The 23,852-nt window shown below is 55.1% G+C and overlaps 1 protein-coding gene across 4 annotated transcripts in view; it reads right to left on the reverse strand.

The window, feature by feature from the left end:
- Window positions 1-2,049: 2,049 nt before the first annotated feature.
- NHSL2 (NHS like 2) overlaps window positions 2,050-23,852 on the reverse strand; it is a 167,252-nt gene continuing 145,449 nt past the window's right edge. For all 4 annotated transcript variants that reach the window (XM_054039559.1, XM_054039557.1, XM_054039556.1 and 1 more), the window contains exons 2-8: window positions 21,544-21,696; window positions 19,124-19,260; window positions 18,424-18,619; window positions 12,624-12,755; window positions 7,191-9,494; window positions 5,691-5,823; window positions 2,050-2,915 (exon numbers count right to left, since the gene is read on the reverse strand). In XM_054039559.1, coding sequence (XP_053895534.1) covers window positions 2,600-2,915; window positions 5,691-5,823; window positions 7,191-9,494; window positions 12,624-12,755; window positions 18,424-18,619; window positions 19,124-19,260; window positions 21,544-21,696 — 3,371 coding nt within the window. In that variant the 3' untranslated portion in view covers window positions 2,050-2,599. The remainder of the gene's footprint in view (window positions 2,916-5,690; window positions 5,824-7,190; window positions 9,495-12,623; window positions 12,756-18,423; window positions 18,620-19,123; window positions 19,261-21,543; window positions 21,697-23,852) is intronic.

The following is a 23,852-nucleotide window of genomic DNA, read 5'->3' on the forward strand; positions in this document are numbered from 1 at the left end:
TATTATTATCATGTTAAAAATATTAAGTGAGCAGGCTGGGTGTCTCTGATCAGTATGTTCCTTCGGTAGCAGCTCTCAGGACTGACAGGGAGTGAGGGGAAAGCAGGCTGGGGAAAGCATCTCATTTGGTAAAATATCAATACAGGCCCTTGGGACTCTGTAAGGGGCTGAGTCACCAGGAGTGCAGGGCGCTCCCAGGATTGGGCCCCGACTCAGCAATACAAAGACCGCACTTGGTGCTGAGAACATTTCAGTAGCTTTGCTTTAAAGCGAGCAATTCCCCAAACCCACTGCTGATTCACTTCCGCGAGAGCACAGGGGCTGCGCGCGAGGGAGCTCACAGAGCTATGCGTGTGAAGGGGGGGACCAATGCATTCACAGAAATCGGACTTGTGAAAGCCCGTTGTGATTTGGGGGCATTTTGTATCCGACCCAGGTCTGCACAGCAGGAGGAAGCTCAGGAGAGGGGAATCTGTTATCTGAAAGTCAAGAATGGGGCGAGAGCAAACCCCTGACCCAACACCCCTCACCTCGGAGGGGTCTGAAATCCAGTTATGGCTCAGGCACCTCTCAGACAACCCAAAGCTGTCTAGCAGGGAGCAGGCCAGCCAGCCCGGGGGCTTGCAGTGCAAGTGCTAATGGGGAGTAGGGCACTGTCTGAGTGTGTGTTTGGGGCTGGGGATGGAAGCAGGCTGGGGCCTCGGCTCTTCAGTGATTGTCACGGCATTCAAGGGGGGTTGGGCTGCTGCCAAGTAGCCTGTACACGACTTGGCCAGGATTTGTGCATCCTTGTCACATCAGCAGCACCCACTGTGCGTGTGACAAGTTTGCACGGAGCAGGATGGCCCAGCTGTGCGCACATACAATGCTCCTGTGTCGCAGGAACATGGCGCCTGGCTCAGCCCAGGCATAACTCCACCGAACGGCAGCCTGCCTGCGTCGGAGGGACACACCAGAGCATGGGTAAAGTGCGTTTAGTGAGCAAAGTGACGGACTCCTCAGATATCCTAGAGGGAAGCGGGCGGGCCGGTGGGAGATAGCTGAGGTCAGATCAGATTGATAGGTAAGAGTTTGTCTTATGAAGGAAAATAAGCCATGCCTAGCACCTCCTGAGACACGACTCTCATCTGATTCACAGGAGAGGAGTTGTCTCATTCCTCAAGGCCAGCTACAATATGGTTTGGGCAGAACTCCCGGGGCTGGTCCCTGGGATGCTTGGTGTCTGGGCAGGGAGGGCCATGCCGTGAGTCCCTCCCGTGCTCCATGCCTTTCTCAGTAGGACCCTAGACTCTCTAGACTGTTTCCAGCAGGGGCAGGAGGAACCAGGCTGTGAAGATTCCTGGTGAGGCTGAGTCCATGGCCTCCTATGATGCCCTTCAATCCTATGAGACACACAGAGCCAGCGGAGGGGAGACAAGCCATTTTGCCAATGATTCACCAAGTGTCTCTAGCTAAGTCGGTCTTCAGCAAGTTGCTTCAGCCTTCACATTTCCTTTGCAGAAAAGCACCTCCTTTCGTAGGTGGGCTGGGCCAAAGTCATCCTGAACAGAATCCCAAGGGTAGCCAGGCTACACCAAGGATCAGTTTGCCCCAGGCACTTGCCATTTCAGGCCTTGGTCCTGCTAAGAGCATGTGGCCCCTTGTGCCCAGACAGATTCCCACTGGGCTGAGTATACAGCACTCATGGCAGAGCTGGGCCTGGCCTGGGCTTGCTCCCTCTCTGAGCATCAGTGCTGGATGTTCCTTCCTTTTGGCTGACAACAGGCCCAGTTCTCTCCCTGCAGCATCACCAGGGGCTGGCAGCTGGCATCGAGTTGACAGCACCGGTGGAAGCTCTCAGAAGAGCGTTAGAACCTGGCCAGTGAGTGACTGAGGGTCAATTTGGTTGAACAATGGGTCTGAAGCATCTCAGTTTTTCCAAAGCAACCTACATTCTAACTGGCCCTTCCGTCTCTGCTACCGGGAATTTCCATCTGTTCAGCTCAACTCAACACTGGGGACTTTGCCCAGGGAATGAAAATTACAAGATCAAATGAAAGAGAAAAAACATCATCAACATTTTGCATGATCAAAGCCATTTAAAGTACCACTTGCCGAAGCGACTGAACTGTTTCAAGCTAGCTTCGTCGTGGACACTGGGTTACAACTGGGGCTGAACTGGAGTCGGTTTGCAGAGCCCCAAAGAGCAGGAGGGAAGTCCACACTTGTCATCAGACCCTGGGAATGAATGGGAAGCCCACTATCATCTGATGATGGCCCTGCTCATGATGACCGATGTCTGCCTTCTCCATTCCACAGCCATCTCCTTCCACTGTATCTCCACCGGAAACAATGCCAGGAGCTGACTGCACAGGGGGGCGGGCTCTGTAGTTAAGACATTTACCTTCCATCTGCTGGAGTCCCCAGGGAGACACAAAAAAGATTCGTAAATTGCCAATAAAGAAAGGAAAAAATTATACAAATCCCAGCAGGATGTCCTCACAGCACCCAGCCTGGGAGGGTGCAGCCCCTGCAGCTGGAGCTGGGCTTTGAAGAGCCAGCATAAAACTCCCAGCAATGCTGTCTCCACCCCTCCCTGGCCAGGATGAACTCGGGGTGGTCAGGGCTGGGTTCTGGCACCACTTGGGTTGTCTAACTCGGGGACAAACTCCATCATGACCCGCCGAGCCAGTGGATTTGTGCTCTTGAGAAGCTCTGCTGCGGAGGTGCGAGTCCCGGGACTGGCCTTGCTGCCTTTCTTCTGTAGCAGGGCCTTGAAGTCTTCATTCCGACTGGAGGCTCTGCCGGGGCCACCCCCCGCTGGGGGGGACTCGCAGGCCGGGAGCCCGGCTGGGTTCTTCACTGGGGAGTGAGAATTCTGCCTGCTGCCAAAGGCGTCTCCTGGCTCCTTCCAGCCCAGCAGCTTCCTCTTCGACCTAAAGACAAAAGAAGCCTGTGGTTGGTGTGGCTGTGGCGGTGTGTGCCAGCTCCTGAGGTGGGGGCGCTCACAAAGGGGCATTCCCCACAACCCACAGGCAGGTGGCTGCATCCCACCCATAACTGTGGTTTATGCCTGACCCCCAGACATGTGGCCGTGCCCTCACTGCAACCCGGAAATGTTCCATCCACTGGAAACTTACGTATAACAGCAAATCCAGCATGGCCAATCAGTGCCGAAAAATGCAGAACCCAGTTACTTCACTGAGCTCCATGGCATAACATAGAATCACAGAATCATAGAGAATATATATACATCACCGAGAATAGGCCAAATTCACCCCTGGTGCCAGCCCTTGAAGTCAGTGGTGCTGCTTTAAGTATGAATCTGGCCCAACACTGCCTGCAAAGGACTCTCAGGCCGGTGAGAGGTCCTGGCCTGGCAGCTCTGGACCCTGACCCTCTTCCCCCTGGATGCAGAGAGCAGAGGCAGAAGCAGGGAGTGCTAAATTCTGCCATGGTGCTACCCTCCTGCTTGACTCAGTGCCCGGACCAGGAGGGGAGGGGAGTTCAGCCTCTAGGTCACTTGGCACATCCAGTGTTTGGCCAGCAAGGGAGACAACTGGTGCCACTGGTGATGGGAGGGATGCGCTGTGGATAGCAGGAACTGCATTGAACACACCCACTTCCCTTCCAAGAGGCCACAGAGCAGCCAGCAGGTGGTGATGACCAGCGAGGAGCTACAGACTCCCCAGTCTCCGAGTGCCCCACAATCCCGCCAGCACAGAGCCGTCCAGCTCCTGTGACAAGCCCTGGCTCCCTGGCAGAACTGAATGGGGCCTGGCCAAAGGGCTGCTGCCTCAGCCAGTGCAGACAGACGGGAGCCCTGGCCTGGTGCCATTCCCAGGGTCATCTCTGTGGCTGGGCCAGTCCCAGGCACAAAGGGCTCCTGGGGGCACAGGGTGAGACTCAGGTTCCATGTTTGGTCCTGTGCTGAGAGCGGGCCAGGAACACAAGCTCTGAAATAAAGGCAGCTGGCTGCCCAGGGCTCTTCGTGGAGCGCCGCCCAGCGTCCTAGAGAGAAATCTGTCCAGGCTTTTGAGCTGTGTGACAGTGCACTCTATATGGTTTTATGAAAGTATGCTGATGAGTGTGAATATAATGTAACTAAAATATGCTTCATGCAAAAGGTCTCTTGTAAGGTATCATTACAAAGCTTATAATCTACTGAGTGTGGTCATCCTATTTGTATGTCTGTATCATTCTTGTATCTGAAACTAGAAATATGAAATATAACTCTGAGGGCCTATTGTAATTATGCAAGATGTGGGCCATTAATGGTGGTTTGGAATCTTGATGGTTCCCATCAACCAGGACAATTAACTGTGGATGGCTGTTTGCAGGCTTTCCCGTGAGTCAGGCTGGGAGGAATGAAGGCTTAGGGTCTTACAGTGACATGTGATCATGTCACCTGAACTGGAATCCATCTTTAACCTGGTGTTTTTCCATTGAGAAGGAGGTGTGGGAACCCAGAGGGAAAAAGGATTCCTGCATTATGCAAAAGCTATATAAGTGGGTGGAACAGAACACAGGGGGGTGGCCATCATGAGAAATCCCCTAGCTACCACCTGAGCTGGAACAAGGGCTGTACCAGGGGAAAGGACTGTGCCCAGACTAGGAAGGCGTCCAGTCTGTGAAAGAAACTTATTGAAACATCTCTTAGGGTGAGATTTTATCTGTATTGAGGTTTCTTACTGTATTAGGTATAGACTTGCATGTTCTATTTTATTTTGCTGGTAATTCACTTTGTTCTGTCTGCTATTACTTGGAACCACTTAAATCCTACTCTCGGTATTTATTAAAATCACCTTTTACTTATTAATTAACCCAGAGTATGTATTAATACTGGGGGGGCAAACAGCTGTGCATATCTCTCTATCAGTGTTATAGAGGGTAAACAATTTATAAGCTTTATACAGGGTAAAATGGATTAATTTGGGGTTTGGACCCCATTGGGAGTTGGGCATCTGAATGTTAAAGACAGGAACACTTCTTAAGTTGCTTTCAGTTAAGTCTGGCTCAACTGGCATGTCTGGCTCAACAAGACAGGGTGCTGGAGTCCCAAGCTGGCAGGGAAAGCAGGGGCAAAAGTAGTCTTGGCACATCAGTTGGCAGTTCCCAAGGGGGTTTCTGTGATCCAACCCGTCACACCGGCCTCTCGATGAGCAACAGGCCCAGCACCACCAAAGTGGCTAGGGCTTGCTGCAGAAGACCCCAAGTGCCCTGAGACACACAACTAGAACCGGGGTGCCATGGCCATCTCTCTTGCCCTGGTCTGCTCAGGGCACTCAGTGCTTGGGGTGGGGGTCAGGCCAGTAGCCCTGGAGACAGAGGGGCCTTGTTTATCCTTGGAGCCGGGACTGGCCTCACCCAGATGAGTTTATCTGTATTCAGGCTTGCTCAGTCCTTGGCTCTGCAGAGACCAGCCCCCAATAATTGGGCTGGAGACTCCCAGAGGCCAACAGTTGGGGGCGGGGAAGGATAGCTCAGTGGTTTGAGCATTGGCCTGCTAAACCACGGGGTTGTGAGTTTAATCCTTGAGGGGGCCATTTAGGGAACTGGAGTAAAAATCTGTCTGGGGATTGGTCCTGCTTTGAGCAGGGGGTTGGACTAGATTACCTCCTGAGGTCCCTTCCAACCCTGATATTCTATGATTCTATGGTGGGTAAACGCGACGGGGGTGTGGGTTTTCCATTCACAACGTGGGCTGGTACCTGTGGATGACGGTAAATAGATCCTCTGTCGTACGGGTCGTCACAAATACATCATCATCCTCTTCCACTATCGACTCAGCTGTTTTGTCACTTACAAAATTCCTCTCATCAGCGCTGAGCTCCACGGAATTGCCTAGACAGAGGGAAGAAGAGCTGTGAGCTGGGCTTGCTGAGAGCAGGATGGAGGGGAATGTCCCCAGCGTGGCGGTGGCCTTTCCCAGGAGATGCGTGGAGTCAGCCCGTTGGAGCAAGCTGAGGATACCTGTATCCATATGTGTACCTGGCTCTGCACATTCCTGTGGCTCAACAGGAGCAGAATCCCAGAGTTAGTAACAGCAGCACCTGTCCTGCCCGCCTCCCTGAGCGCTGCGACTGACCAAATGGCATGAGTGTGTAGCTCCGCTTCCTGCACACACGCACCGCCTGGGAGACACCTGGGCTACAGTGAGACTCAGGCAATGAGCAGGCAGGGCTCTGATCCTGCAGTCCTCGCACAGACAGCTCTGGCTGCTGGCCATGGGAGGTCTCAGGCTGGGCGTCCCAGGGTGCCCTGGTCACATCCTGGCATTGGTAGCTTCCCACCTTTATACCCCCTAGGGGAACGCACCCCACCCTGCGTGGGCTGTGGGGAAACGCGGCAGAGAGGAGCCAGTCGCTGCAGCCAAAGCCCGGGCTCCTCACGTGCACAGAACCAGCTGCGGCGCGGCTGGACATTCTCTGCCCTGTGCTCACTGACTGTTTGTCTAACCCCCCCTTCCTCCCTCAGCCTCACTCCACATCCGCCCTCTTACCCTTCCTCTCCCACCCAAGTAGCTGAACCCTTCTTGAGTGCCGCCCCACTTGCTGCCCTGCCATGGGTCACTCTGCTGGGGTGTTCTACCCCTTCCCCATGTCTGCCCTGGCTAATGGACCATGAGAACTGTCTGCAATGCTGTGGCTGTACAGCGCCTAGCACAGCAGGGCCCGTCGGCACCATTGCAATGGACATGTTAGCTAATAAAACCCCCTTCCCCTCCTCAGCCGAGGGAGCCTTCCAGTGCCCCTGGGGCGGGCAGGCCAGGAGAGACCTGCTGACAGGAGCCCAGCAAGCCAGGACCAGGGCTAGATTAGTCAGCTGCTACCTGCCTGCCGGCGCTTACTCCACCCTGCCCTTTGGGGCAGCCCACTTCCCTTGCAGACACATTCCTCTCTCTACTGGGTCTGTTACATCTCTGGGTTAGTCAGCAGCAGCCATGCTCTGCCACAGAGATGGCTGCTTTTCAGGGCTGGGTGGGGCGATCCCTGTGCAGCGGTGTGGGTGGAGCTCTGGGGTCTAACACCAACGCTGTCGAATGGTGTCTGGCCATGCCGCAAGGAGCTGCGTGGCCAAGGCTGTATGCCCGGGTGTGCAGTGAGCCATGCAGAGGCAGCAGCCAGATGCCCCGGCTAGCTGCACATGGCAGTGATTCCCAAGCCATGCCCAGGCTGCTGGGGGGGAGGCAGAGCAGCTGTGACACTGACCTGCAGGAATCTCCCTGGACATGGCAGCAGCTGGGGGGATCGAGTTCTTCCCCATGGCCTCGGGTGATGGCAGGTAGTCTGCGTCTGGGTCGCAGCAGCTGGTGTCCTCGTGCAAGGTGATGATGGGGCTGGGCGTTAGCCTGGGATCCCCCGGGCAAGTTCCTAGGTGGGGTGGAGGAGGGGTGAGTGGCAGGTACAGCACACTGGGCTTCTTGGGGACAGGGGGTGGAACTTTGGCTTTCCTCTTCTCCCCCTCGGGCCCACGGGGGGCGCCACTCCTCTCCGGCTGGGCTCTGGGCTCCTCCTCCAGGTTGCTCTGGGACAGTCGCCGCAGTCCTGAGAAAAAGATCCCTGGGCAGCCCTGGGAGGGCTCCAGCAGAGAGGGGGGCTCTCCGGGGCTCCTGGCCTCTGGGCTCCTCTTAGGCTTGGGTTTCCGAATGACCATGTAGATGTCCTGCAGCCCCCTCTCCTGGGCAGAGATGCCCTGTGGCGTGGGCGGGGAGGTGGGAGACACCAGGGGAGACTCCTCCTGCAGAGGCGGGGGCTTGGCTATGATGTTTGGGGGACGTTTGGCCAGTGGTGGCTTCTCTGCAACGGGCGGCTTCGCTTTCCTTCCTGGAAGTAGTATGGCGTCGCCCCCATGCTCCTCGGCGTGGTCTGGGCTGTCCAGGTCATCCTCTGGCTCGGACCTGCTGATGGAGCGCAGGCGCACGGACCTCAGGTCTGACTGGGTGACCACGGGCATGACGGGCTGGATCGGGCTCGTCTTTGGGCCAAGCTTGGTCCCGAAGGTGGAGTCTGAATGATGCCTGCTCACCTTGGTCTTCCCCTTGAGTGAGATCTTCAGCCCAGAAAGGTCCAGGTGCGTCAGGGGTGTGACGTGCAGGTCGAAGGAGAGCCGGGACTTGGGGCTTTTTTCCATGGGCGATGGGGGGGGCAGGGACGACTTCCTTTCGGGCACCAGCGGCCTCACCCTGACAGTCTGGTGGGGGGAGTGCCCGAGAATCGCCGAGGTGGGGATGGTGGGTGTCGGGGTCTCTGACTGGCTGGAGTAGCCACTGGAGGGGGACATCAGCCTCACGGGCCGCCCTGGGGAGGAGATTTTTAGCTCCACTTCCGTGGAGAGCTGGGAGGGCGTAGTGGCCCTGGAAATGGAAGGGGAGGGGAGGGACTCGGAGCTGCCCTGGGCCTTCATGCGTTCGATCACTGTGGTACCCGTGGCAGTACTGGAACCGGACAGGGACCGGTAGGGATCGCTGGCTTTCCAGTCTGCGAGGCACCAGTGCTGGGAAAAATGCCCGCCGTCCAGGTCCCTGGCAGGAGGCACTGCTGTGTTACCCTGGGTGTCCGTGGGCACCATGCCACGGCCCTGAGGATCTAAGGGGAGACAAAGGCTCTTGGGCCGCAGCTCCTTCGGCAGCGCTGTGCCAGGCTCTGCACTGAGCCCCTGCCCGTCTTTAATCAGTGAGACGCTGCGCATGGGGGGAGACGGTTTCTTCTTCGCCTTCTTGAGAGAGATGCTCTTGGAGCGGCGCCTCTGCTGGGCATCCTGCTCCACCCCCAGGGAGACATTCTCCGTGCTGGTGCTGCCCTCGGAGCTGACGCTGGGGTAGCTCAGGGCGTAGGTCCCGCTGCCTCTTCTGTTCTCAGGGTAAGTGATGTCCACGGAGCAGAGCGAGCCTGAGTCTGTGGGCACAGACAGCGACCTCTCGCGGAACGGGCAGGCCCTGCCCCCCAGCTCCAGCCGGGAGGGTGCAGCCTCCTCTGCGCCACCGGCCAAGAAGGTCACCTTGGCCTCTCTCCCCTCAGGCGTCTGGCTGCTGGCAGCATTCAGTGGGGACTCTGGAGCAGTGCAGGAGAACGCATGGGGCCCATTGCTTCCTGGCTGCTCATCTTTCGCGATGAAGAAGGAGGCCACACCGTCGCAGTGCTCAGGCGAACCCAGGGCTGGGGACCTCGGGGAGCCGCCGGGCGAGGGATACGCTGCGTCCTCCTCAGCCGGGCTCAAGCAGTTGAAGGAAGCTGTGTTCCAGGAAGGAGAGAAGGTGGTGTCCTTTGGCCCGTTGCAGGCAGGGCTGGTGTAAGCCGTGGTTGTGTTCTCCATCCTGGCAGGAGGCTGGTAGCAGCGTGCCTGCAGGCCTCCCCCAAGGTCACTGAATGTCTTTCTCAGTGGCGCTGCTGGGGGCGGTGGGGTGCAGGGCTGCCGGGGCACGCTTTTCCCATTTGCAGCCTCGGGGACAAAGCTGCAGGAGACTGACTCCCCGATGGTTGCGTGCGGCGTGAATGTGGGGCCGTTGCTGCTGCCTGCAGGGACAGACACAAGGACAGATCAGCGCTGAGTGAATGGCTAGTGGAGCTCTGGCCGCAGGATGGGCTAGCAAACTGCACACTCACCCACTGCCCACAGAGAGCCCTGGGAACGACATTCACACCTATCCGCACCACTCGGCAGGCGCGGGTCTGCACGGCACCCAGAGCCCCGGCTGGCCTGCACTCTGACCCGCTACCGGGTGTCAGCGTGGTGCTGAGCTCTGCCTGGCCTCTGAACAGAGCGAGAGCTGGGCCCGCCCTGAACAGAGGGGACCCTCCACGCGACAATCTCCTTCTTGCCATGCAAGGCGGGCTCAGCCATCTGCAGCATCAGTGCCCCACTCTCCACAGTCCTGTGTTCATGTACGGGAGGGGTGGGACAGAGCAGGCAGGGGGATGGATGAGCTGGGGTCAGGGCAGAGGCTCTGCAGAAATCGGCCTGGGAACTTCTCTGTCCTCCTGTCCCAATAGTGGAGCAGAGACCCTGGCCCTGCTAGGTCAGCTGCAGTGGAGCCAGTGTGGAAGGCCAGGGTTCCTGTAGGAATGACCCTGTTCCCTGGGGTCCAGGCAGACCCTTAGGGATGCACCAGCTTTGGGAGCCTGCATAGAGGGTTCCCCTAGGGAGGATCTGACCGGCGGGTTCCAGTCTGGACAACCTGGCTATGCGGGTCTAAAGGCATAGCTGGTCTAGAGCTGTGCCCAGCCCTTGCCTTGCAGCAGAATGTGTGGCTGGGGACTGCTGACTCCCAGGGAATCAGAGCCACTGCTGGAGGTGGTGGGGAACAGAAGTGCCCCAAATCCACCAGGGGCAGAGAAAGCGAATGCTGGGGAAAGCCAAGGGCCCTGCACTGGCACCTGCAGCTTATCCCTGAGCATTAGGAAGGGGCACAGGAATGAACCCCCCAGATGCCCCCAACATTGCAGATTTAACATGGCTGGATGCAAGCCCCCTTCCTGGGCGCAGGCTTTGGCATCGCTTCCCTACCCCAGGGATGGGAGAGCACCCATTGTCCAGTACTGTCTGCTGGGCCTTGCGGTCCCCCGCGGTGAATCCACGCAGGTCTGCAAGTGCCAGAGGGGCTCCCCCCAGCCGGGCCAAAGCAGGGGCCTTTCCAACGGGGGTGAGGGAGGGCAGGAGCCCTGATAAAGGCATCAGCCCTCACTTTCTGCCCCACTCCTAAGGTGGGAGGTACTTCACCCCACTGGTGAGACCAGCCTCAGAGTTGCCCTCCCTCCTGAGTTAGCTGTTCAGAGCTCCTGGCAAAGCGAGACACCCTCCTGTGCTCTGCTCCCCGCTCATCCCTAGAGCTTTCAGGGCAGAGCTCCCTGCACAGCACAACAGCACCTGGGCTAACGAGGGGCCAGGCCTGAGAAGCGTGGAGCAGCCTCTGCTCCCAGTGACAGCTGTGCATGCAGCACCTCGCAGGACCGGGTTCCCTGGGTCAAGCACACGGAGCCATGTAACTGCTGCTCTCCCAGCTTCTCCTGCCCTGGACTGGTTGTGGGGGGTGGGGGTTTACAGCTGCAGTCAGGTTAGGGGCAGGATCTGGCTGGGCTGAAGTCTCATAAGCTGTTCTCACCAGGTTCTGGCCAAATCCAGCTCCAATGCTCTTCTCAATGCATCCTGAGCCGTGGGGTGGGGAAGTCTGATTGCTGTCTCCCCAGGTTCCTGTCTCTGAGATGGATCCCAATCCCAGCCACAGCTTCCTCTGGGGCCGGGCCTGGCCTGGCCCACACAGAGCCCAATGTGAGTGGGGTGATGGTGTTATCATGAGGGGTGTGGGGAGCAGGACAGGTCCCGAGACCCAAGGAGCCTCCCTTCCCATGGCTTGCAGCATGCCTCCTCACTCCTGACCTGCCGGGTGACTCCTGCCCTGCAGCCCACAGCTAGCAGCTCCCTCTGGCCTCTCTGGAGGGTGGTGCCAAGGCCTCTCCCCTCTGAGCTGGAGTACAGGCCAGCCGTGAGTGATCTCCCATCCCAGAGGAACCCTCCCGCCTGCTAACTGCTGCCCAGCCCAGCCCAGCCAGCAGCACCAGCCCTGGTGGTGAGCAGAGCCAGGACTGGGCTGGGCTGCAGCGAAAGGGAATTCTCTGTGTCCAGGCTGCAGGACTCACCCCATGAGGTTCCCTTGGGCTCCCTAGAACCAGCCAGTGCTGCTGGGTGGCTCCCGACATCCTGCTCTGGAGTCATGGAAGAGGCTGGACTCCAGGGCTGTGAGGTGCAACTCTCTGGGGAAGAAGCTGCTTGTGCACCAGAGATCTAGCTGTCATTTTACCTCCACTCCCTTCCAAGAGCCAGTGTGAACAGAGCCCAAATTATCCCTAATCGCTTGTCAAGAGAGCATTTCACAGAGGAGCTGTCAGGAGCGTGAGCCCATAACAAAAAAGACTGGCTTCCTGGCAACAGCTCCCCTCACACTCCCAGCAACTGCACTGCCAAATCCAGCAGGGAGCCAGTGCTGCAAACCAAGGGCCATCAGGGCAGCAGACCCTGAACTCTGTCCTCAGCCTGGGCTCCCCAGGGCTCAGATCCGAGAGGAGCTGCACACCCACCTCTCCTGGTGCTCAGCACACCTCCAGCCAGGCCCCTGGTGCTCACCCGGGGCACCCGCACCCAGGGCCCTCAGAACTAGTGAGCACTTCAGAAAACGGTCACACGGCAAGGCCCAAGTGAGGTCAGGAATCCCACCCTGGGCACCTGTTCCAGCCTCCTTCACGATGGACCAGCCAGCCCTGCTCCCCAGCTCAGGGTGTCAGGCTGTAGCTCCTGGGCTGGGGCAGCCAGGGGAATGTAGGACATGCCCCTGGAAGAGGGGTTCTGGCTGCCTGGCCTCAGAGCTGGAGAAGGCTGATCAGATCTCTGAGTTGTCCAGCCTGGCCTGAGCTCCCTAGGGTGTTAAACCAAGGCTCTGTGTGGAGTCCCAGGCTGCTTCTTCAGCCAGCACATCTCTGGCAGCGGGAGTGGCCCCGCCTGCAAATGAGGGCAGCCTGCGTTCGGCTCTGGCTGCACGGCCCCTAGCATGGCCTGGGGACACCTGCCCGTAGGAGCCACGTTCCTGGCGGTCTCGGAGTGCTCTCTAGCCTGGGACAGGGGGAGAGCAGCCATACAGTTGTTGTTGTCACCTTGGTCTCGCAGCGTGAGGTTAGGGAATCCGATAATGGTCCGTCTCCGCCGCAGCGTGGACTTGGGGTTCACCGCGGTCTCTGTGTTAAACAAGGAGTGCCGCACACTCGCGTGCCTATCAAAGTGCTGTCCTGTAGCCAAAACAAACACACTGTACGTGGCAGCAAGCAGGGGGTATGGAGAACGCCCAGCCCGGCCCTGGCCTGGCTGCTCAGGCCACGTTCTCCCTGCGTTAACACCCCAACTCACTTGCATAAGCCTGCGTTGCACTGGGGTGAATTTGGCTCTTGGGATTTATAACAAAGGGCTCTGCCCTTTCCCCTGTGTTGTTCCCATTCCTACGTGAGCTCGAGGGCTCTCTGCTGGAGCATGCAGGCAGCCGTGGGGCAAGGGCTGGGCAGGGAGGGGGTGCCAGGGTTCATGAGTGGTGTTTGGGGAGGTACCAGGCATGTGCGGGGGAGTTGGGGGGGAAGAGGGGAGTCACACTAGGAAACTGCAAGCACCAGCACAGCAACACAGATGGTGAGCCACTGTCCTGGAGCCAGCCAGGCTGCAGGGCAGCACATGTGGCAAGGTGTGGGGACACGCACAGAACAAGGCGTGTGGTCACATATGTACATATTTACACGTGTGTGAGTGTGAGGTAGACACATGCTGCTGGGTACAGCGTTTTGGGCATGTGCTTGGGACGCATGCCTCAGTTATGAGTGACATACTCCAGGGGAATCCTACGGGTCACCCACATACTGTCTGCCCACCCCCACTCTGCTTTCGCCAGGAACTCCAGACAAGCCGCTCTGCAGACCTGTCACTCAGCCAGAGTGTGTTTATGGGCATTATCTGGAGGTGCCGGACTCTCATGGGCCCCACTGCATGGCCTCAGGAGAGGAATATGAAGACCCCCAGAAAGGCGCTGACGGGGCAGACACCAGGTCACAAGCTGCAGGGCTAGAAACCAAGGCCTTGTCCCACTGGAAAGGGCACTGCTGGCTCCCTACGGCATAGAGCTCAGGTGTGTGTTGGCGAGCGGCCCTCACACCCATTGCTGGTTCGGAGCGCTGGACTTTGGGGCAGGCGCCCTCACCCCATCTCCCCAGGGATCACACCACACCTCCTGGTGGCAAGTCAATGTCCATTTTATAATTGCCTGCTGGACAAGGGAGAAGGCGGTCAGGCCAGTCCCTGCTCTTTGCTCTGGGAGCCAGCCCTGGTGGCCCACGGCAGGCCCCACTGGGCGGGGGAGGGTCACTCTTGGCCATGGCTAGGCAGTGCTGCCTGAGGGGGCTGTGGCTGCCAAGGGCCAGCAATGGCAGCGCCAGAGAAGTAGGTCACCCCTGGCGTGCAGCCGTGTTGCATCCCCCCTGCCTGCCCGTGGCTGTCCAGGAGGCTGAGGGCTCGATGCCAGGATCAGGTTGGCGCTCAGGGAGAGGGGCTAGTTAGCAGTGAGACGCAGGCCTTTGGAGAGAGATGGAGTGATGGATGGGTGAATGACTCCCGTGGGGCCTCACACATGCTGCTGGGCAAGCCAGCCAGGGGGAACACGGAGACAATGGAGATGTGCTGATGGAGACACGATGTATCGGAAACCACCGAGACCCGTCCCCACCCTGCTTGGAGACCCTGGTGCTGGGCAGGAGGGCTCAGGGGCAGTCCAGGGACAAAGGGCCAGAGACATGCTCGGCAGGTTCTCCCCACAAGAGGGGCTCTGGCCACATGGCTCAGAGCCCCCTGGGCAGGGCTGAGGGCCTGGCTCCAGGAGTCTGATGGGGTGTGAAGGGAGGAGTCAAGGGGCCGAGCAGGCTCCTCTGGGGCTCCATACAGGTCTCGTGTGGCTCCAGCCCTGATCTCCAACAGGGCCTTATGGCAGCCTGAACACTGCTAGGCAGGGCCGGCTTTAGGCCAATTCCACCAATTCCCCCGAATCGGGCCCCGCGCTTAAGAGGGCCCCGTGCCCAGTGGCAGGGTTGCCCAGAGTGGGGGGCAAGTGGCAGAGAATCCCTTCCCTGGCTAGAGGCACCTTTTTAATTTTTACTCACCCAGCGGCGCTCCAGGTCTTTGGCAGCGGGTCCTTCACTCGCTCTGGGTCTTTGGCGGCGGGTCCTTCAGTGCCGCCGAAGACCTGGAGCAAGTGAAGGACCCGCCGCCAAAGACTAGGAGCACGGCCCGTTGTGTACAAGCCCCACATGTTTTTTTTAACATGTTTTTTTATTTTTTTTTTAGTCATCCCTGTCGGGGCCCCGTCGAAACTGTTCGAATCGGGCCCCGTACTTCCTAAAGCCGGCCCTGCTGCTAGGGAGGGGCAGGCGCCTCAGCAGGCCAGCAGGAGGGTGCAGGGTGTCACGTTATTGATTTGAAGTGGGACCATATAGAACATGGTTGCAACCAAAGTCCTGTAGTGGCACCAAATCTTGCAAAAAGGGGGGGTCAAATGAGGTGTCTAAGACAAGGTTATGGTTTGCTGGTTATGATTATGCTGTCTATATGTGTGTATTAATTTTGTAGTTGAAGTTATGAGTTGGCACTCTCAGATGGGTCCCGCCAGAACCGCATCGTTACAGTGGCGTAGTCGTGCTTGGATCCACAGAACCAGGTCAATTTAGCTTTGGGTCAGAACCCCACGCTATCCAAATTTGAATTTTGGTATTGAGAGCTTTGTTGGTTAAAGATCAATGACCATGAGCCAGAAAGCACCAGCAAAAGCAATGAAACTGCAAGCCCTAATGGACAGCCTGCAATTTGAACATGAACAAAAACTGGCAGAAATTCGAATGGAAGAGAAGCAAGCCTTGGCCCAGCTGGAGAAAGAAGCTGATGAGAGAAAGAAAGAAGCTGCTAAAAGAGAAGAAAAAGCACGTAAGGAGCTTCTGGCTGCTGAGAAGAAAGCTCAACAGATGCAACAGGAGACAGCTAGACTCCAGCTCCAAGTCAAAAAAGCAATGGAAGAACAGCAGAAACCGTATCCTTTTGAAAATCCAGTTTATAACTATGTTGATATGTGGTATTACTCTGGGCAGTTTTCTGTGTTTAACCAGTTTTGCTATGGCCACGGAGAGGGGGATTCTAACCTGGTGGGTAATAGCTGTTTGTCTGTGCAAGAAAGCAGTGTGTCTGTGAATGGAGTTTCTGAATGTCTATCTAATGTCTCAGAAGTGAATCTGGAATTAGATCAAGCACAGAAAGAAATAATTGGTCAGGAAAATGTTTCTCAGGAGCAGATTAAAGTAAATTGTCAGGTGGAAGCCCTAACTGAGGAAGGAAAGAGTAGATTTTTGATGGGTGAAATATTGGGGGCTAGCACAGCTTGTAAAAGTGAACCTGAAAAAGGTAACTGTGATTTGCTAAAAGTAGCTCAGTGTAGTGAAAAGAGCAGCAGTTTATCTGTTAGGAGTAGCTGTGTGTCTGGTAAGGAAGAAGGTGTCTCCAGCTCTTCTTTGTCTGTGGAGCAAGCAGAGAAGTGTTCCTTTAGAGCAAGCCCTAGGTGAAGAGGGTAAGGGCAAAATTTCTGTGAAGGCTGAACTGTTGCTTAGAAAAGCTCCTGGGGAAAGGAACCTTCATGGTAATCTGTGCAAGCAGTTTACTGCAACTGAAGGGTGTGAAAGTGATTTAATCAAGAAAGTGTCAGTTCCTAACAGCCAGAAATTTTCTGTTGTGAATGGATCCACTGACATTCCTTTTGAAAGATCCAGTGAGGGTAGCTTTGAAAAGGTCTCAGATGGAGTAAAAGCTATTAAGAAAGTTAAACAGTCCTATAACCAAGTGGCTGTGTTTGGCCAGCTTGTCAGGGAGACAAGGTTGTTGGGAGAGGAATGTCTCCATGCTGATTCTGTAAGTGAACAGATTGTGTCTCTGGTTCAAAGGGAAAACTGGGTAGCTGCATCTGCAGAGCAGAACAGCTGTGTAGTTAATCTCTTGAGAATGCAGGGGATGGTAAGTGTACTCTCATCTCTAGACACTTTGGATATGACTTGTGGTCTTTCAGTGAACTTAACATCTAACCCCTTGGAAGCAAAGGTTGCTAAGGGAAGTCACAGAGTAACCCTAAAAGGCCCAAATCCCAATGGTAATGAGCCAAAGGTGTGGTATGACAAACATGATTGTAAATGGACACTTGCAATGAATTTGTTGTTATTGCTAATGGTAATTTTTGTAACTAATGTGTTGCTATTACCAAAAACTGTAAAAATATACAATGTGCCTAATCTTTTGGAAAATCCCTTGAACATGTTAAAAGGAGTACATGAAAACACACTTCATGTTAAAAGGCCTTGTTATACTGATGTTTCACAGTTAATGCCTGTAAACAGTATTGGAACTTTTCACAGGGGAAAAGACATTCCAGACCTAATGTGATGTTTGAAAAGGGAAACTGAGGCACACTACCATAGTGCTTTCATGGCTAAATGTCAAAATTCCTATGCTATAAACAATGTTAATATCTACATTGATTTGATGTTAATTGGGTTCCAAACATTTGCCAGAGCTTGTATGGATAAAGTAGCTGTTTTCTTTAGTTCTTGGCAAGATCACATAAGACATACAGGAACCATGCTGCAAGAGCAGATCCAATCCACTATTGTTCTAACTAAGTTTTACCTTGAGTTTGTAAAGAAATTCAATCATGTTATTGAACATGACTTTGATGAACCATTTCTGTTATACACTGGTGCGGCTTCTAACCCAATACTAGCTGTAGTGAGACAGACCCAAGGATGGGGAGCTCTTGGGATGCAGTCAGTGATGTTTGTGTCATCCCTTCCTGCATCCATTTTGCGTTGGGGGTGTCACGTTATTGATTTGAAGTGGGACCATATAGAACATGGTTGCAACCAAAGTCCTGTAGTGGCACCAAATCTTGCATAAAGGGGGGTCAAATGAGGTGTCTAAGACAAGGTTATGGTTTGCTGGTTATGATTATGCTGTCTATATGTGTGTATCAATTTTGTAGTTGAAGTTATGAATTGGCACTCTCAGTTGGGTCCCGCCAGAACCGCATCGTTACACAGGGGTATGTGCCCTCCCAGCCAGCGGTGGAGCAGGGTGCTCATGCAGTGCCTGGGGAGGGAGGGCATGGGCGGGCGGAGCTAGTTTCCTCCAGAACCCAGGTAGTTTGGTGCTGCTGAAGGCCCCATGCTGAGCAGAGCTGCTGCCCGCAGCCAGTGCCCTGCAGCCTCCCGTTCCTGCCGAACACACGAGTTCCCCTGCACGGATGGATGGGTCCCAACCACTGGAAGAACCAAGGTGACCACAGAACACACCAACCAGTTGGCTCGGAGACACTCGTTAGCTGATGCAGATGAGACTGGATTAACTTAATGAGAGTGGCTAGCAGCTCAAAAATGAAGGGTGATGTTACAGGCGGTAAAATACATGGGCAAAAACAAAGCACAGAAATGCTGCCCTGCAAACTGCCCCCTGAGCGCTCCCCTTGGCCCGGCTACTGAGCGTGATCCCAGCCTCTTTATAACCCACAGCACATATGGGCCAATAGCATCCCTTCAGGCCAGCCCCACCTCCCTGTGCCTGGCCCCACCTCCCCACATCGCTGCAGGTCTCCCTGTGCCTGGCCCCGCCTCCCCACATTGCTGCATTTCGGTTTTACAGGATCTATGCACTTTCCCTGGCGGTGGCATCACAGCGCCTGGGGCTCAGAGCCAGCGGCACTTGCTGTGCCCAAAGCCGCCCCGCGCAGGCCACAGAACCCCAGCGCCGCTGCTGGGAGCTGACTGAAAAGATTTAACTCCTTGCCCCCCATGCTTCTACACACACTCCCAGGGGGGCCTGGAAGGGGCACAGCCCTACCAGAGACATTGATGGGGACAATGTTGGCTTGGAAGGAGCAAGATTGGTGCCACCTCTTCTCCTCCACGGTGGGCAAAGGGAAGGCTCGGGTCCAGGCCGGCTGCTTGTCTGGGGTGGTGGGCAGGCTCAGGAATGGCTCTGGGGGCCTCACCCCCAGTGTGGTGGCCTCGTCCTCATTCACGCGCCGGGCTGCGGGCTGCCAGGGAACAAAGGAAATGGATTGAGACACCAGTGTCCTGATGGGGCGATAATAAGTGTGGGGAAGGGAGGGATTGTGGGAGTGTGGGGGAAGAAGGGGGCATGTGGGGAGCAGGAGGTGACTGTGTGTGTGGGCAGGAATCTAGTGCTCAGAACAAGGGACTGAGTGATGGTTTGAGTCAAAAACCTTGTAGGTAGGATTATCCCCTTCCCTCCTGTGCCACTCCCGACCCGTAGTCCCTGGCAATCCCAGCACAGGGCCAGCTCTGCGATGCCCCTCACTCCCGACCCACAGCCCCCCACTACCCCAGCCAGTCGCTCTCCCCTACCATCAGCTCTGCCGATGACTCACAGCTCCCCCCCGCCCCCACCTACTGCTCTGCAGTAACCTCTCTGGGTGACATCAGGCAGAACTTATACCCTCTATCCCTGAGCCCATGACCGTAGGAAGGCTGCTGAGACACAGCGCCTTGGGGTTGCCTCTGTACAGAGATGGACTCACCATAAACACGAACTCCAGGCGCTTGGCAGGCAGGGACCTGGGAGAGGGCTCAGGGGGCGTGTCCAGGGGCAGGTGGCTGGCGTAGCGGAAGGTCTGACCAGTGACCCTAGCCTCTGTGTACTGCTCCTCATACTCCTCTGAAATACAAGCAGCCAGGGCATTTCCATAGCTGGTGGATTCGGATGCGCTGTGCCCTCCCCACCCCAGTGCTGAGCCAAAGGCTAGTGGGACATGCACTGGGCATATGCCAAATATGCACTCTCTGGGCCCCTCTCACAGCAATGGGGCCCTGCTCTCTGCCCCCCCTTGCACATGGAGAAAAGAGCCCAGAGGAGCTCCCAGCTGCTTCCAAGCACTCCACAAAGCGCTGCCCAGCCTGGCTAGTTGGCAGCCCTGCTGCGGGCAAACCTCTGCTCGCTGCCTGTGCTGGACACCTCATCTTCCCCTCCCCCGGCCTGTATTTGTGTCACTGTTGGAGCTGTGTGGGGTAGGGCCCGGCCTAGTGCTGCCTGGCTGCCCTAGGCGCTGGACAGGTGCCTGCTGCGATGCACATGGGAGCCACTGCTCCAAGTGCTCCCAGGTCTCTCTGGGGGCAGCAGCAGCTCCCGAGGATCACTGGGCACAGCAGCCTTGTGCTGGCCTCGTGCAGCTGCATGGGGGGAGTGCCAGCGCCTGGACATGGCTTCTGGCCTCTGGGCACTGGCCCCATGTGGGTATTCTTCCTCCTCGGCTAGTAAGCTACGTGCTTTAGCAGGCAGAGGAACCAGACAACTGCCCTGGCTGGAGGAAGCAGCTCTCGCTGGGACCCACATGTCTTTAGAATCATAGAATATCAGGGTTGGAAGGGACCTCAGGAGGTCATCTAGTCCAACCCCCTGCTCAAAGCAGGACCAATCCCCAACTAAATCATCCCAGCCAGGGCTTTGTCAAGCCTGACCTTAAAAACCTCTAAGGAAGGAGATTCCACCACTTCCCTAGGTAACCCATTCCAGTGCTTCACCACCCTCCTAGTGAAAAAGTTTTTCCTAATATCCAACCTAAACCTCCCCCACTGGAGCTGCCCAGCCTGGCTAGGAGACCATTACTCCTTGTTCTGTCATCTGCTACCACGGAGAACAGTCTAGATCCATGCTCTTTGGAACCCCCTTTCAGGTAGTTGAAAGCAGCTATCAACCCCCTCCTCATTCTTCGCTTCTGCAGACTAAACAATCCCAGTTCCCTCAGCCTCTCCTCATATGTCATGTGCTCCAGCCCCCTAATCATTTTTGTTGCCCTCCGCTGGACTCTTTTCAATTATTCCACATCCTTCTTGTAGTGTGGGGCCCAAAACTGGACACAGTACTCCAGATGAGGCCTCATCAATGTCAAATAGAGGGGAATGATCATGTCCCTCCATCTGCTGGCAATGCTCCTACTTATACAGTCCAAAATGCCATTAGCTTTCTTGGCAACAAGGGCACACTGTTGACTCATATCCAGCTTCTCGTCCACCGTAACCCCTAGGTCCTTTTCTGCAGAACTGCTGCCTAGCCACTCGGTCCCTAGTCTGTAGCAGTGCATGGGATTCTTCCGTCCTAAGAGCAGGACTCTGCACTTGTCCTTGTTGAACCTCATCAGATTTCTTTTGATTCAATCCTCTAATTTGTCCAGGTCCCTCTGTATCCTATCCCTACCCTCCAGAGTATCTACCACGCCTCCCAGTTTAGTGTCACATCTGCAAACTTGCTGAGGGTGCAATCCACACCATTCTCCAGATCATTAATGAAGATATTGAACAAAACAGGCCCCATGACCGACCCTTGGGGCACTCCACTTGATACCGGCTGCCAACTAGACATGGAGCCATTGATCACTACCTGTTGAGCCCGACTATCTTGCCAGCTTTCTATCCACCTTATAGTCCATTCATTCAATCCATACTTTAACAGACCCACATGGCCCCACACCCTGCATGAGGGTGTGTGTGTGGGGAGGATAAGAGAAGGGAGCAGCTGACGCCAATTTCACAAGGGGACAGGGGGAAGAGAGCACTCCGCCCCCTCCAGTCAGCAATGGGTCAGTCTGTTCCCTGCTCCCCCCTCCACCCCTGTGTGCAATGGGTCAATCTGCTTCCTGTCCCCCTCCCCATGGGTCACTCTGCTCCCTGCTCTCCTGTCAGCAATGGGTCAGTCTGCTCACTGCTTCTCCCTCCCCCCCACATGCGATGGGTCAATCTGCTCCTTCCTCCCCATGGATCACTCTGCTCCCTGCTCTCCCCTCCCCTCCTGGCAGCAATGGGACAGTCTGCTCTCTGCTGCCCCATGTACCAGGAGCTGTGGAAACAGCCTGCCCCCCACCCCATCCCATGGGTGTGTCATGCCCCGAGAGCCAGGCAGGCAGCGTTCCTTCTGCGGCCCAGCCCTCCCTTCAGCGTGGGGTACCTTGCAGCAAGCTCTGGAGATTGAACTGGGCCTCCTGGTGCAGCTCCTCCACGCAGGGCGACCTGCCCGCGGCCAGGAACACGTTCACGGGTTGTTGCCATGGCAATTTGGAGTGGGGCGTTTTCTTGCTCTCCAGGTCCAGGTTAGAGGTGGCTGCAGAGAGGAGAGGAGGGGTGAGACATGGGCTGCAGCTCCCCAAACCCTCTCATCCCTCCCCAGCCAAGGGTGAGCTGCAAGCCCGAAGCCCGAGGCCCCAACGTGCACACTTGGGACACAGCCCTTCATCAAGGGCAAGTTAAGCCTGGCAGTGGTGTTATCCCCATGCTTGGAGAGGGAAACTGAGGCAGCGAGGGGTTGGGACCTGCCCACGGATGATTCAGCTGGGAACAAAACCCCAGTGCCCTGAGTCACGGACCCTGGCTCCAGCCCACACCCCATCCCTCCCTGTGCACCAACAAGCCTCTAACCCAGCACCTGAAGCAGCAGCATGACCTGACACTGGGCACCAGACTATGAGCCAGGAGAGCTGGGTTCTGTTCCCAGCTCTGTTACCGCTCACTGGGTGCCTCAGTTTCCCCTCTGTAGCATGGAAATTCTGGGCTGTCCTGGCTTTGCAAGGCACTTTGGGCTTTAGGGATGGACAGTGCCAGCTGTTATTATCCAGCCCCCTCCCAGAGTGCAGGGTCGGGCCTCATGTCAACAGAAAAGAACTGCAAAGGATTTGAGGCAGTCACACCAGCCAGGCACTGGCTGTAATAAATAACGCACATACGGACTCTCGCTAGCAAACAAACAGCCTCCCCCCGACACCCCAGTTTGACCCTACACCACAATGGTATCGGAGCTTGCTTTGGGGTTTCCTGCCTGCTTTTCACCCTGACGCCACTAGATGGCACTAAATAGCAGCAGACCAAACTGCAGCCACAATCTCTCCACCGCGGAGAGGACAGCTACACAGCCCCTGAAATTCAACCACCACACAGTGAACAAATCAGCAGACAAAGGGGTGCCATCACAGTCCTCAACCACGATGACTACGGCAACAAGGCCAACCAACAAGTCTCCGACACTGCCTACTATAAAGAACTCAGAGACCCCACGCCACAGTCCACCCAGGAATTTAAGGGATATCATCGAATCCTTCCCCAAACAACTCCAAGAGAAACTCGACAACCTCATCCCCAGAGACCTTCTATAGACAAAGGACCCCCAGGCAGACCCATCATATCTGGCCATGGAACCCTTGCTGAAGGGATATGGGGACTCATAGAACCATCCTCGGACCACTCACCACACAAAGGGTGAGTTCCTCCAGGACTAGGGTGGATAAAAATCAATGATTTTTTTTATTTAAATCGGATTTTTTTTTATAAAATGCTTTTTGAGGAAAAAAACTTAAGATACATTATAGCTCAAAGATATCTCATCATGGAATAGGGATTATAAATTCTAATTCTCTAGTATGAGACAATATATTCATGTAACATTTAAGAAAAGTTTTGTAAATGAGTTCCAATAGTTCATGGATTAGGGACCCAATTTTATGGGGTTCCACAGGCTTCTGTATAGATTATTTAGGTTAATCTTTCTATCTACCCAATGGGACTCAGTGCTCAGACTAGAAGATACCATCAGAGATGCTTAGTTTTGCAGTTCTCAAACTGTGGATTTGTGTCTCCAGAAGTAACATGCTTGTTAACAGCAAAAATGTATTTAAATAAACAAATAATATATAGAGGTGAGAAAAAACAGACCTCAACTCTATTGTCCCGCTGCAAATTTGTGTACACAGAGGCAATACCAAGGAGAAGAAGTCAGGAGATAAATGTGAGACGCGAGGGACATATGCTTGTTTTGTTAAAATATTATATGTTTGCTGTTGAAGACAAAAGTCCAGAATACTTAATGTTGTTGTTTTAGTTAAATAAAACTATTTAAATGTCTGTCTGGTGATGTTCTCCTCCTAATACAACATGGCAAGAAAATCCTCCAAATATTAATGATTAACCTGTTGAATTGGAGATAGTTCACCTCTCAATCACATCAAAAATATCTGCTTCTATTACCTTTGGTAAATGAAATAACCAAACAATCATTCGTTTTCTGATATAGCTGTAAAACGAATCTGAAAAGTTTTCAAAATAAATTACTGTTTAATAATGTATAGTGTTTACCTTCTAAAAATGAAAGCCTACATCCATCTCTGAGTTGTGAAGAATATATATTAAGGTTATAACAACCAACAAGAATGCACTTTTATGTAGAAAACCATGATTAAATCAAGCCTTTTGGACTAGTGATTTAAATCA

This window comes from Malaclemys terrapin, chromosome 9, assembly GCF_027887155.1.
Source record: "Malaclemys terrapin pileata isolate rMalTer1 chromosome 9, rMalTer1.hap1, whole genome shotgun sequence".
Lineage (NCBI taxonomy): Eukaryota > Metazoa > Chordata > Testudines > Emydidae > Malaclemys > Malaclemys terrapin.